At 45.5% G+C, this 14,964-nt stretch overlaps 1 protein-coding gene across 8 annotated transcripts in view; it reads left to right on the top strand.

Moving 5' to 3' along the window:
- The window catches only part of TCF20 (transcription factor 20), a 130,129-nt gene that overhangs the window by 82,586 nt on the left and 32,579 nt on the right, over positions 1-14,964 (top strand). For 7 of the 8 annotated variants that reach the window (XM_068191440.1, XM_068191436.1, XM_068191437.1 and 4 more), the window contains one exon: positions 621-6,242. In XM_068191440.1, coding sequence (XP_068047541.1) covers positions 657-6,242 — 5,586 coding nt within the window. In that variant the 5' untranslated portion in view covers positions 621-656. Of the gene's footprint in view, positions 1-620; positions 6,243-14,964 lie in introns of those variants that run through there. The other variant, XM_068191438.1, reaches the window with a different exon arrangement.

Here is a 14,964-nt window from a genome sequence, read left to right as displayed (position 1 = left end):
TTGGTTTTCACCTAGGAGTGTCACTGGAATTACTCAGGATCTGAGCACTGAGGATTCTGGTGCCAGTTCTTTCACACGCTCACATAGATCCTTTCGCTGGGTTATCTTGGTTTGAGCTTTGGTCAATTGTATCTTGAGTGTTTGCTTATAGAGATCTTCCCAGTGTGAAACATGGACCTTGGCTGTCATTCCTGTGGTAAATCCAAGGGTGGTTTGAAAGCATTGCAGGGTTCTTGTCGCATCTTTAAGCATGGTAGCAAAATACTTGGATTACTCCCAGTGTTAGCCATAGGGAGTAGCTGGACTGTGAGGATTACTCTCCTTTGCTTTGCAAATATTGTTGGAAGTTTCTCTCCTTAGGGGCACAAAAACATATTAGTAAATGATGATGGGAAATATTAATGCTGGAAATGCACTCCAAGTGGTAGTAGGCTACTGGCCTGCATTACCTGGAAGATTGGCAGGTTGCAAGACAAGGGGTTAAACATTGATGTACCAGGAAGTAGAAGAGAAATACTAAATTTTAATTGCTGTTGAAGCAGGGAAATTGAGTGGGGTACTGGTGTGACTGGGAAACATATTATACCTTTTTTTTCCCCTCTCTTTTTCTCCATATTTAGGAGGGCTTTCGAGCTACTGCACTGCTGCTGAACAGCATGCAGTCCTTTCGGGAGCAAAGTAGTTATCACGGAAACCAGCAGAGCTACCCGCAGGAAGTGCATACTTCATCCCGACTGGAAGAGTTCAGCCCCCGCCAGCAGGCCCAGATGTTCCAGAGCTTTGGAGGAGGTGCTGGTAGTGGACGTCGTGGAGCAACAGGAGCCTCTACAGCAATGCCTGGTGAGAGCTCTGGCCATCAGAGCTACCAAGGTTTCAGAAAAGAAGCAGGAGAGTTTTACTATATGGCTGCCAACAAAGATCCAGTGGTGTCAGGAGGGCAGCAGCCACCTCAGCGCAGGCCTTCTGGACCAGTACAGAGCTATGGGCCCCCTCAAGGGAGTAGCTTTGGGAGTCAGTATGGGAGTGAGGGACATGTGGGCCAGTTCCAAACACAACACTCGACCCTTGGGGGTGTATCCCACTATCAACAGGATTATACTGGTCCTTTTTCTCCGGGGAGTGCCCAGTATCAGCAGCAGGCTTCTAGCCAGCAGCAGCAGGTGCAGCAGCTGAGACAGCAGATCTATCAATCTCACCAGCCTTTACCCCAGGCTTCCAGCCAGTCTGCTTCTAGCACCTCACACTTGCAGCCAATGCAGCGTCCATCCACCCTGCCTTCCTCTGCTTCAGGCTACCAGTTACGAGTGGGTCAGTTCAGCCAACACTATCAGCCACCTTCGTCATCCTCCTCCTCCTCTTTCCCTTCCCCACAGCGTTTTGGCCAGTCAGGACAGAATTATGACGGAAGCTACAATGTGAATTCTGGGTCGCAGTACGAAGGCCATGCTGTGGGTTCTAATGCACAGACCTATGGGACCCAGTCAAACTACAGCTTTCAAACTCAACCGATGAAAAGCTTTGAGCAATCTAAGCTGCCCCAAAGTGGGCAGCAGGGGCAGCAGCAACAGCACCCACCTCAGCACGTAATGCAGTATTCAAATGCTGCCACCAAACTCTCTCTTCAAAGTCAAGTGGGACAGTATAGCCAGACTGAAGTTCCTGTAAGGTCACCGATGCAGTTCCACCAAAACTTCAGTCCAATCTCTAATCCATCGCCTGCTGCATCTGTGGTTCAATCTCCAAGCTGCAGCTCTACCCCTTCTCCACTCATGCCAGGTGGAGAAAATCTCCAGTGTGGGCAAGGCAACATGTCCATGGGTTCTCGAAACCGAATCCTGCAGATGATGCCTCAACTTAGTCCTACGCCATCTATGATGCCAAGCCCCAATGCTCATGCGGGTGGATTCAAGGGGTTTGGACTGGAAGGACTGCAGGAAAAAAGGCTCACAGATCCAGGACTGAGCAGCCTGAGTGCTCTAAGTTCTCAAGTTGCCAATCTGCCCAACACAGTCCAGCACATGTTGCTCTCGGATGCCTTGGCACCTCAGAAAAAAAGTTCCAAAAGATCATCCTCTTCCAAGAAGGCTGACAGCTGCACCAACTCAGAAGGCTCCTCCCAGGCAGAGGAGCAACTCAAGTCTCCCATGGCAGAGTCTCTGGATGGTGGCTGTTCCAGTAGTTCAGAGGATCATGGGGAAAGGGTGAGACAGCTGAGTGGCCAGAGCACCAGCTCAGACACCACTTACAAAGGGGGTAATTTAGAGAGACCCAACTCCTCACCAGCACAAGGCTCTCAGAATGAGCCATCAAAACTCAGCAGCAGTCCTGCAGCTAGGGAAGATGTGGCCTCCCCTGATGGGAAGGAAGCTGTGGTGGCTGTGGAAAATGCCCCTAAAGTGAATGAAAAGGCAGTTGGGGTGATTGTCTCCCGGGAAGCCATGACAGGAAGAGTAGAAAAGTCAGGTGGACAAGATAAACCTGCACAAGATGATGCTTCCACAGCCCCTCAGGCACCAGCTAGCACTAGTGGAGCAAAAGAAGCTGGGCATGCAGGGACTCAGCAAGAAACTCAAGGAGGAGGTAAAGGGAGCAAAAGTGGCGATAACACTAACCATAATGGGGAGGGGAACAACCAGCCTGGTCATGCAGTTGTTGGGCCAAATTTTCCTGCAAGAACAGAATCTTCCAAGTCTCCTGGCAGTTTAAGATACAGCTACAAGGATAATATAGCACCTGGTATACAGAGAAGTATTGGTGGCTTTCCACAGTATCCATCTGGTCAAGAAAAAGGGGATTTTCCAGGGCATAGTGAGCGCAAAGGCCGTAATGAGAAGTTTCCTAGCCTCCTACAAGAGGTTTTACAGGGGTACCACCATCATCCAGACAGAAGGTATTCTAGGAACGCGCAGGAGCATTCTGGGATGGCCGGGAGTTTGGAGGGAGCCATGAGACCCAATGTTTTAATTAGTCAAACCAATGAATTGACCAATAGAGGCCTCTTGAACAAAAGCATGGGGTCCCTCCTGGAAGGCCCTCACTGGGGTCCCTGGGATAGGAAGTCTAGCAGTGCAGCTCCAGACATGAAGCAGATAAATTTAGCTGATTACCCTATTGCTAGAAAGTTCGATGTGGAGTCTCAGTCTGCTGCCCATGAGGCAGGAGCGCTCTCAGAGAGGAGATCAGTGATCTGTGACATATCTCCATTAAGGCAACTTGTAAGAGATCCTGGCCCTCACCCCATAGGGCACATGGGTCCTGAGGCCAGAAGCGGAAGGAGTGAACGTCTTGCCCCTGGCTTGAGCCAGTCAGTAATACTCCCTGGTGGTTTAGTATCCATGGAAACAAAGATGAAAGCTCACAGTGGGCAAATAAAGGAAGAAGATTTTGAACAGTCAAAGAGCTCAGCTAGTCTCAACAATAAAAAAACAGGAGACCATTGTCATCCTGCTGGCATCAAGCATGAATCTTTCCGAGGCAATGCCAGCCCTGGAGCTGCAGTCTCTGATGCTGCTCCAGACTACATGCCCCAGCAGGACAACAGATCGACACAGATGAGAAGAGGACCTGGCAGAACTGGAAGGGGTAAATCACCCTCTCAATATCAGGATCTTGCTGATAAGCTGAAAATGTCACCAGGCAGAAGCAGAGGCCCAGGGGCAGATCTGCATCACATGAACCCACACATGGCACTATCTGAAAGAGTTAGCAGGGGTTCCTTGCATTCTGTCTACCCTCAGAATTCGGAAGGCCCATCTCTAGCTTCAGCATATCACGCGAATGCTAGGCCTCATGCTTTTGGTGACCCCAACCAGAGTCTGAATTCCCAGTATCATTACAAGAGACAGATATACCAGCAACAGCAAGAAGAATACAAAGATTGGGCAAGCAGCGCTGCTCAGGGTGTGATTGCTGCAGCTCAGCACAGGCAGGAAGGAGCAAGGAAGAGCCCAAGACAACAGCAGTTTCTGGAAAGAGTAAGGAGTCCCTTAAAAAATGACAAGGATGGAATGATGTACATTCAAGGTAGCTCTTACCATGATACTGGAAGCCAGGAAGCTGGGCGCTGTGTCATGGGGAGTGACAGTACTCAGAGCAAATGCACCGAACTGAAACATGGCAGCCAGAAGTTGCAGCATCATGAATCTGGTTGGGACCTCTCTCGGCAAACTTCTCCTGCCAAAAGCAGCGGCCCTCTTGGAGCAGCCAACCAAAAAAGATTTTGCCCTCAAGACAGCGATGGGCATCGACGAGAGGAATCCACAGATTTGCCCAAGCCTAGTAATGCTATGCTTAGGCTCCCTGGCCAGGAGGACCAGTCTCCGCAAAACCCGTTAATTATGAGGAGGAGGGTCCGTTCTTTCATCTCTCCTATCCCTACCAAAAGACAGCCACATGATATGAAGAACAGTGGCAGTGAAGATAAAGGGCGACTGATGACTTCAGCAAAAGAAGGAGCCGATAAAACATACAACTCCTATGCCCATTCATCTCAAAGCCAAGATGCTGGCAAGTCAATTGCAAAGGGAGATTCCTTCAAGGACCTGCCAAGTCCTGATAATAGGAATTGTCCTGCTGTTTCCCTCACAAGCCCAGCGAAGACCAAAATATTGCCCCCAAGAAAGGGGCGAGGATTAAAACTGGAAGCTATTGTTCAAAAAATTACATCTCCCAATATCAGGAGAAGTGTTTCTACCAACAGTGCTGAAACTGGTCCAGATACAGTCACTCTTGATGACATCCTGTCCCTCAAGAGTGGGCCTGAAGGAGGAAATGTGTCTGGACATGGACCAGAGGCTGAGAAGAGAAAAGGAGAGATATCAGATCAAGTGGGGCCAGCAAGCCAGGATACAACTGGTGAAAAAACTGTTCCAAGATCTTCAGAAGAGTGGCAAAGCAGCGAGGATGACAAAACCAAAAAAGAGGTCCCTGAAACCACCAGTATTGGCAAAGAGGGAGCAGGATCCAGTGCAGCACCACCCCCTTCTCAGAAGTCAAGTGGTCAGGGAAGGTCTGATGGATCTGTAAGTGGAGCTGGAACTCTGACCTTTTCCGATTCAAAAACAATTTCCCCTTCCAGTGTGTTCATTTCTGAACCAAATCCAAAGTCTGAGGAAAAGGATGGAGATGTGACAAACATTTCACCCAAGCCAGATGGTTTCCCTCCAAAGGGATATTTCCCCTCTGGAAAGAAAAAAGGGAGGCCAATTGGGAGTGTGAACAAGCAGAAGAAGCAGCAGCAACAGCAGCAGCTGCCTGTGCCCCCGCCTCCCCCACCAGCACCATCACAGCCTGCAGAAGGGGTGGGTGCTGGTGAGCCAAAGCCCAAGAGGCAAAGGAGGGAGAGGCGAAAACCTGCAGCTCAGCCACGGAAGCGGAAGCCTAGACGGGCTGCTCCAATCGTGGAGCCTCAAGAACCAGAGATCAAGCTTAAATATGCTACCCAGTCTGTAGATAAAACTGACTCCAAGAATAAGTCCTTTTTCCCTTATATTCATGTGGTAAACAAGTGTGAATTAGGCGCTGTGTGCACAATCATAAATGCGGAGGAAGAGGAGCAGAACAAATTGGTGAGGGGTCGGAAAGGACAGAGGTCTTCAACACCCCCTCCTAGCAACGCGGAGAGCAAAGTGCTGCCCACCTCAACTTTCATGCTGCAAGGCCCTGTAGTAACGGAGTCTTCTGTCTTGGGGCATCTGGTTTGCTGCCTGTGTGGCAAATGGGCCAGCTATCGTAACATGGGTGACCTCTTTGGTCCTTTCTACCCCCAGGATTATGCAGCTACCTTGCCCAAGAATCCACCTCCAAAGAGGGCCACAGAAATGCAGAGCAAGGTCAAGGTACGGCACAAAAGTGCTTCTAATGGTTCCAAGACAGATACTGAAGAGGAGGAGGAACAGCAACAACAGAAGGAACAAAGAAGCCTGGCTGCTCATCCCCGCTTTAAGAGGCGGCACCGCTCTGAGGACTGTAGCGGAGCCTCTCGGTCACTTTCAAGGGGAGCTTCTTGTAAAAAAGCAACCGCTGATGGTGGCAGTGGTGGTGAAAAGACTCCTTTGGACTCAAAACCGTCTATGCCCACTTCAGAAGGTGGCACTGAGCTGGAGTTACAAATTCCTGAACTACCTCTTGACAGCAATGAATTTTGGGTCCATGAGGGTTGTATTCTCTGGGCCAATGGGATCTACCTGGTCTGTGGCAGGCTCTATGGGCTGCAGGAAGCTGTGGAGATTGCGAGAGAGATGGTGAGTACCTAACCTTTCTATACAAAATTATTGTCTTTCTTTAGCAAATATATGCCATTTGGACTACTGTTTTTCCTTGTTCTTTTCTCATGTCTTAAACAGCCACTTTTTAATCTTTAATAAATCTCTAGTGATGCCCTTTTGATGGCCTCGTTTAGATCTCTGCCACACCTGACCGGATAAGATTTTCTGGACATCAAAAAGCTGGGTGCTTATTACCTAGTAAAAGTTCTGGATGTCCAAAGGCTTTCTCGTGACGACAGTGATCTCTTTGCCCTTCCTTCTTATATTCTGTTAGATACTTAGTGTTCGCTAGGGCTCTTCTTGGAGTCATAGAGTGAAAAGACAAGTGGTAGCAGATACAAATTGCAGCAAAGAAAATTCCAGTTCAATTGGCAAAACAATTCATTGAGTGTAATCATACATTGGATTGAGGGAGAGGAAATGACAGAAAAGCTGTGGAATGCCCTGGTTTTGGAGATGCAAAATTTGGTTCTGGGCAGAACCCTAAGCATCTTTACATCTCAGGGTGGATCTACCTTCAAAGTTGGCTCTGCTTTCAGCAGGGGCTCCTTCCAGTGTGAGTTACTCTACACTATAAAACATATTACACAACTATAGGAGAATTTTCAGTTCTTACAAAATAAGGTGGATAGAGCAGAGTTGCACAAAGATCTGTAAGCATTGAGTGAAATATGTGTGGGTTTAATATTGATGAGTTCAGCATTTACAAATGACACTGATAATTTACTTTCTTCAGAGCGTGAGTATACAATGAGTGAGAAAAAATAGGTAAAATTAAAGCAGGGACAAAGGAAAAACTTTATTCACAACTGCCTGATTGTGGATGGACACACTCACTGTTCTTGATTTCCTGAGGCAGAAGCTGATGCTTTAAAACCACAGTTAAGTGCATTGCTTTGCCATCGTCAGTATCCTGCATTACTTTTCTTATGGTTATCTTTTTTTGTATTGCTCTCTGTCCTGGGTCAGCTCATGGAAGAGGCATAGAACTACTTTTTCCCTGTTGCCTTCAGAGTCTTCCTTTTCTAAACAGTGTCGGGATCCAGTTTTTATCTTCTTTCCTCTGTATTGTTACATACAGCATGCTTGTTTCCTCCCCATGAGTTTTTTATCTGCAAGTTTGATTCCTGGCTTGTTCTAAATTTTCACTCAACTGTTCTTTGACAGTAATTACATGCTTCTCTGCCCTAACTTGATTTGGCTTGCATTCTTGTTTCTAGTCTCTCATTAAACATAGTCAGTTAATTTAATTTGGTTTTCATCGAGCCATGCCTGCGTACTTGTTCTGATGCAACTGCTCAATTTCTTATCTCTGATAATTGCAAGGTTTCTTTCAGGTTCTCCGCCACCATTTGGATTCTACTCGTAATGTGGCCATGCTTTCATTTGTCTGGTAGCTCACCAGTATTTTGAATTTGTATCTTTCTGGCCTGATTTTTCCCTTTTTACTGTGTGTAGGGTGTCTCTTTCACTTAGGATTCTGGTTTTCCCAATAGCAAATGCCTTTTTTACCAGTTCTTGAACCGCTTGAGTTATCCTCCAGTGATCCTTTTTGTGTCCCTGTTTGTGCAAAGGACATAAGCCCAGCTGTGCTAAAACATGCTGTGTTGAGAGGCTCTAATCAAAATAGTTCAATAATAGCAGCCCGTTATCCACATTTTTATGTGGGTTTTTGCATGTTGTTTGACATTTGTTCTTTCTCTACATGGAATCTTCATGACTTTCTGATTGAATATGCTTTGGCTTACCCTTTAGCACTTTCTTCCAACTGTTACAATCATCTCCTCCTTACAAGTGAAAATTTTGTTTTCTCTTCTTCTGAACCGTTTCATCTGCCTTTATGGCACCTTGCAAAAATATCTCCTTACCTCTCTTGAACTTTGTGTTCTCTTCCTCTACCTCTTTCTTTCAATCAGTTGCTCAACTCCTCTGTCTTTTCCCTCATAGTGCCAGTAGAAATAAGTGTTTCTCTTTTATTTTTAGAAAAGAGTGTACAAAATGCTTGTGGCCTCTCTTGCCTTTGCAGCTACCTCTTAATTTCCTTTTTCTTCTTTCATCTCAAAGTTCTTTGAGTGCATTGTCTGGGTCTCTTGTCCTCCACTGTGGCTTCAGTTGTGCTCTACTGCAATTGTAATCAGTGTTTACGGTGATCTTTTCCCAGTTAAGGTTCAGATCCAGTGCCTAATTTTCCATTTTTCTGTTGACTACATTATCACTGTCAGCTGTGCTGCTCTTGAAGTGTTGTTCCACCTTTGTTTCCTGCCTGTGTCTTTTGATTACCTCCTTGCTTTCCATTGTATTCTTGAGAGGCTGTTTTTCATCGCTTCATGTTTTTTCTGTGGGGCTTACTGAAGTTTGCTTGTGCCTTTGTTTTATATCCTGGAATAGGATGCTTTTGAGTAGCTTTTTGGTAACTCAATCACTTTCTTCCATAATCTTGTAGGGCTTCCTTTTTTTTCTCCAGATTCATGTTCTTCCAGCACAAACTTTAAAATTATTCTTGAATTCATAGTGAGTTTTCAAAATCTCACTTTAAGACATGGCTTTTAATCTACATCATCCTTAATCCATTGTCTGTCATTTTATTCTGATTTTCATGTTGCTCAGATTCACAGTCTCATTTAATTTTAAAATTATTTCCTCCCTATCCTTCCTATTTAAGGCTGCAAGAAATTCTGCATACTTTTGGTATATGATAAGTAATATGTAGTCTTTCAGTGCTCTCCACTGTTCTGTCTAGATCAATTTTTTTATCTGTTTATAAGACTGAACTTTCAGAGTCAGGGACCATTGTCTTGTGTGTACATTTTGTTTTGTTATAGAATCATATAATGACTTGAATTGGAAGCAATCTTAAAGATCAAACCTCTGCTGTGGGTAGGGACACCTCCCACTAGACCAGGCTGCTTAGAGCCCCATCCAATCAGACCTTAAACACTTCAAGGAATGGGCTATCCACAATTGCTCTGGATAACTTGTTCCAGTGCCTCACCACTCTCACAGTAAAGAATTTCTTCCTAATATCTAAGTTAAACCTTGTTGTAGTTTGTCAAACTACGACAAACCTACTCTCAGTTTAAAACCATTCACCCTTGTCCTGTCACTACATGTTGTAAATAGCCTCTTTCTTGTATGTTCCCTTCAGGTATTGGAAGCCACAATTAAGTCACCCTGAAGCCTTCCCTTTTCCAGACTGAACAATCCCAATTCTCTCAGCCTTTCCTTGTAAGGAGAGGTGCTCTGTCCCTTTAATCATTTTGGTGGCCTCCTCTGGACTTGCTGTAACAAGGTCTGTCCTTTTTTGTGTAGAGGACCCCAGAGCTGGATGCAGCACTGCAAGTGGGGTCTCACCCGAGCAGAGCAAAGGGGCAGAATCCCCTCCTTCATCCTGCTGCCCACGCTGCTTTGGATGCAGCCCAGGATACAATTGGCTTTCTGGGCTGAGTGCCATTGCTGGGTCATGTCCAGCCTCTTGTCCACCTGCACTCCCAAGTCCTCCTCGGCAAGGCTGACCTTGATCCCTTCAACCCCCAGCTGGTGTTGATACCGGGGGTTGCCCCAACCAAGGTGCAGCACCTTGCACTGGGTCTTGTTAAGCCTCATGAGATTCCCATGTGTTCCCTTTTGAGGCTGTTCAGATCCCTATGGCTGGCATCCCATCCTTCAGGTGAATGAAGAGCACCACTCAGCTTGGTGCTATCTGCAAGCTTGCTGAGGGTGCACTTGATCTCTTATCTGTGTCATTAATGAAGATATTAAATAACTCTGGTCCCACTACAGACCCCTGAGGGACACCACTGGTCACTGATGCCCACTGGGACTCTGAGCTGTTGATCTCTACCCTCTTGATGCAACTGTCCAACCAATTCCTAATCCATCAAATCCATCACTCTCCAGTTTGGAAAGAAGGGTGTTGTGTGTGGGACTGTCAAAAGCCTTACATTTCAAAAGCATTACATATAAATTACATCCTTGCCCTTTCCCAGGGAGGCAGGAGTCACTCCATCATAGAAAGCCACTAGGTTGGTCAGGCAGAACTTGCCCTTTGGTGAAGCCATGCTGGCTGACCTGAATCACCTCCCTGTCCCCTTGTGTGCCTTAGCGCAGCTTCTAGGAAGATCTGTTCCATGATCTTCCCAGGCACAGAGGTGAGGCTGACAGGTTGGTAGTTCCCAGGGTCCTCCTTTCTGCCCTTTTTACAGATGTGTACAATGTTTCCCTTTTTCCACTCACCCGGGGTTTCACCTGACTACCAACTTTTCAAATACTATGGAGCGTGGTTTAGGAATTACATCAGCAAACTTTCTCAGGAATCTGAGATAGAGCTTTTCAGATCCCATAGACTTGTGTACATTCAGGTTCCTCAAGTGTTCGTGAACCTGATCTTTGCATACAGTGTGAGGGACGCTCTCCTATCCCAATCCCCATCCACTAGAGAGGTGTGTGAAGAGAGGTCATTGAAGACTGAGACAAAAAAGTTGAGTACCTCAGCCTTCTCCTCATCCATTGTTAGCTGTTTGCCAGCGTTGTTTATGGTGGGGAGTACACCTTCTTTGTCCTTCCTTTTCTGGTTAACCTACCTATAGAAGACTTTCCTGTTATTCCTTGCATTCCTTTTCAGGTTCAGTTCCAGCTTTGCCTTGGCCTTCCCCAAACTATCCCTGCACAACTGAACTTCATCCCTATACTCTTCCCATGTTACCTGTCCTTGTTTCCACTGCCTGTGTCTGTTTCTTTCCCTTTGGTTTGATCAGGAGTTCCCTACTCAGCCATCCAGTCTCTAGCCTTCCTTGCTCAGTTTCTTGCTCCTTGAAATTGCTAGCTCTTGGACTCTATAGAAGACTTCAGTAAAAATCTGCCAGCTCAGTTCTGCTCCTGTGTCCTTGAGGGCAGACTTCCAGGGTACCCTATTGACTATCTCCTTGAAGAGCTGGAAGTTTGCTTTCCTGAAATTCAGGAGCTTAACTTTACTCCTTACCTGACCCATATCCCTTAGGACTGCAAAATCCACCAATGCACGATCGCTCCAACCCAGGCTGCCTCCTATCTTGACATCCCCACTTTACACTAGTGATCATCAAATCCAGTATCAGGTTCCCTCTGGTAGGACTATTACCTGGCTCAAGAAGCTCTCTTCCACGCATTGCAGGAGTCTCCTGCATTGCCTGCACTTTACCTTGGTACTTTCCCAGTAGATGTCAAGGTGGCTGAAATCCCCCAACAGGACTGGAGCCTGTGAGCACGATGCCTTCTGTAACTGGGGCAAGAAGGCTTCATCAGTAGGCTCCCCTTGGTCAGGCAGCTGTAGCAGACCCCGGCCGCAAGGTTTCTTTTGTTGCCTCAGGGTCTGATTTTTACCCACAGTCTTTCAAGCTGCTCATGGCTGTTCTTCAGAGGCAGCTCTTCACACTCAAAGCACCTCTTGACATAGAGGGCAACCCCTCCACCTCTCCCCTCCTTTCCGTCTCTTCTGAACAGCTCATAGCCATTGATAGTCACACTCCGGTCACACAATTTGTCCCACCAAGTTTTAGTAATGGCAACAGGATCATAACTTTCCAGCAGCACGGTGGCATCCAGCCCCTCCTTTGGTTTGTTGCCCATTCTGTGTGCTTTGGTGTTAAAGGCACCTTGGTCAGGCTGTTGGCTGCATCACCTTCCCAGAGGAACAGCCCTTAATTCTTTTGAGATATTTCCCTGCCGGTATCCCTGTTGGCTTCTGTTACCTCAGGAGCCCCTGGGTCACTTGTGTAAGACTCCAGAGTGTGCCCCAGTGTGACCAGCACATTCCAGCGTCAAGGGCCGAGTGCCCTCACTAGCACCCTGTTCCTCTAACCTTTGCATCTCATCCCACAGCTTGCCAAGGACAAGCCTAATACTGTCCCCCTCCCAAATTAGAGTTTAAAGCTCTGTATTGTGTCTCATACAAACACAGTATCCTAACATGATGCTGGGCTCCTTTGTATAACATCCATAAGAGTAATCCATTTATCACCCCTGTGACAAATAATGGAAAAGGTTTTCTTCTAGCATTTTTCTTTTCCTGTTGTAGCAAGCTGTTGTGCTGAGTTCTCCTCTGGAAGCAGTGTATCCTCATCCCTTCAGCTCTCAGAGGGTTGCGTGCAGCACTGAGATGGCCATGGGGCATTCAGAGGTGTGCCTGCCAGAAGCCATCCCCAGGCAGTGGAAAGGCTCTGTTGAGCTCAAGTCTCCTGCCCCGCTGCCTGAGGACAGCCTCCTGGCTCACACAGCTGATTTCCTATGCTTGTTGCATGTGCTTTTTCTTTACCTCTTCTGTGCTTTGCAAGTGCATTTTCTCTTTTTCCCTCTGACATGCAGTTCTTTAGTATTGCTGTCATGGAAAAGCAGATGTGCAAATCAAGTAGCTGCTTCTACCAGGAACAAGTAGAGAGATGTGTGCAGAGGCACACAGGAATGTAGCTCTTGGATTTTGTCTACAGGTAAGGCAGGACATTAGCATGTGGTATATGAAGGGTCATGATCCTGGAAGTGAATAATTCATGTATGTAACTCATTCTGTGCAAATTAAATAGTCCCATAACTAAAAATTACGTAAATTGTCTGTGGTACCAACAGGGTAACTGTGCACCAATTTAAACTGAATCCATACCATTAATACTTTCTTTTAGACACCTGGCTCAGTTGCTGTTGTTTATGCAGCACTCTAGTATAGAAATAGGAAACTTAAACCTCTAGTCAAAGGCCATTGATGTAGGTAGTGATACAAGTAACCCGTCCTGTGTTTCTTCGCACACAAGCTCACCTATTTTTCATCACGTGAAAGCTCATTATAGATTTTTTTCCCCTGAACGCCTGTTTCTTCTAAAATTGTTTCTTATATGAATAAATGTCTGTCTTACTGCAATTTTTTTGACAACTGCCCCGTAGTCAATCTCAAGGAAGGATTTTTATGAATGTGAAGGTGCTCAAAGGTCAACTTGTACCAGATGCTCAAGAAGAATTCCTGAGAAGGTGTTATCTTAAAAAGGTTTATCAAACTGTGAAGTGACTCTCCTGAGCTCTGAGCTTTCCTTAAAGTCTGTTTTCACTCTGGACTGAAAATGGTGTGTGTTATCTGCTAAGCAGCAATCCAGGTGGTTTTCAAAGTGCTAGAATCTGCCTTTCTTGAAGGCAAAAAGGTGTTCCTTTTACTCTGGTCACTCTGCTATGCTTTTTGGTTCTGAGAATGTGATCCAATTAATTGGGCTGCTTCAGATGCAGAATGACTTAATCCTTCTCCTTATTTTGAGGCTCAAATTAGATACCCCAGCAGATGAGCCTAACTGCCAAGGAGTCTGTCTCCCTCATAAACTGTTAATGCATAGTAACAGTACTAAGTGGCCTTCTTGCAGTTAGACTTTTTTTGTTCCAATGCTGAAATCTTTAACTGAAAAAATGCCATCTCCTTAGTGCTAGGTGATCCTGTTGCTTATAAAATGTTTTCTTTCAAATACTGTAGGTGGCCAGAAAGTTTCCTGTCTTGTCTATTTTTTCACCATTTTTCTATTAATGAGAAGTTCTTTTCCATGTAAGATGAACTATTGGTTACCTTTGAAACTGGAAGAATTATGGAGTAACTTTGGTAATTGTCAGCAGTTTTAATGTTCAGAAGAACTGATGGTCTTTATTCTCAGTATTAAATATATGAAGCTGTAAATGAAGAGAAGAACAATGCAGAGAACATTCTTTGTGTTAAGTTGAATTGAAGATAGTTCAGCTATTGTTTTTCTAAAAAGCTGTTCACTAGGAGGTGGTATGCTGTTTCTTACAGAGCTTTTTTATAAGACATGTTTTTTCCCAAGGCAGAGGTTCTGCCCTAGCACATGTATTACTTCTGGTTAGGATGGGTTTGTTTGTTTGCTTGTTTGTATTTTTTTTTCTTCTTCTACCCCTGCTCTTATCCAAATTGACCTTGCTGAAGATAAATGTAGCTTGTACTCCTGCTGAGAGTGTTCTCTGAAAGGAAAGCTTGTTTTCAAAGATCTCTTTTAAAAGGTCTAAAACGTGTAATGCTTTTCTCATCAATCTCTGCATCTCTCCCAGCTTTAGAAGTGTTTTAATCCTTATACATGGAAAATAAGTCCTTGGAACCTGTTTCCTTTGTTGCTCCTTATTGAAAAGATCATCTTGAGTTTCAGTCAGGTGAACTTTAGGGTAACAAATGGTGAAGGGTGAAACCTGCCCATGATCTACAGCGTAGCAGAAGATTCTGTGTTTTCTGTCACCAGTCTGTAATTTTGTCTGTCCAGCTTTCCATGGATTCTCTTTCAAAAGCTGCTCTTTATGCAAAGTAGAGAAATCTACCTGCTTCAAGGCTCTTAACAGGCCTGTTTTGTAGGTCTGATAGACTTTAGTGATGAGAAGTTTAGAACCTAAATGCCTGAAGCCTCTTTCTCTTCAGCTTGATACTAGATATTTGAATTTTTCATGACTGTTGGGCAGTGGCAGCCTTGTGCCTCATGTTGTGAATGTGTCTTTGTTAGCTGTAGTGTTAGAGGTAGGTTTGCATGTTACCCAGCTCCTGGTTTTGCACAGGTAAGTTGTTCTTGACTTAAGACTCCTGATAGTTGATCTTCCACAGTATCTTATTTGGAGGAAATGGCCTTTCTATAATACTCTGATGCTTTCATATAACTCTTTTCTTTTGTTTACCTCTACCATTCTGGACCCTAGCTGT

This window comes from Anomalospiza imberbis, chromosome 5 (genome assembly GCF_031753505.1).
Source record: "Anomalospiza imberbis isolate Cuckoo-Finch-1a 21T00152 chromosome 5, ASM3175350v1, whole genome shotgun sequence".
Classification (NCBI taxonomy): Eukaryota; Metazoa; Chordata; class Aves; order Passeriformes; family Viduidae; genus Anomalospiza; species Anomalospiza imberbis.
The sequence above is the reverse complement of the archived record's forward strand: the minus strand, read 5'-3'. Positions and strand labels throughout refer to the sequence as shown.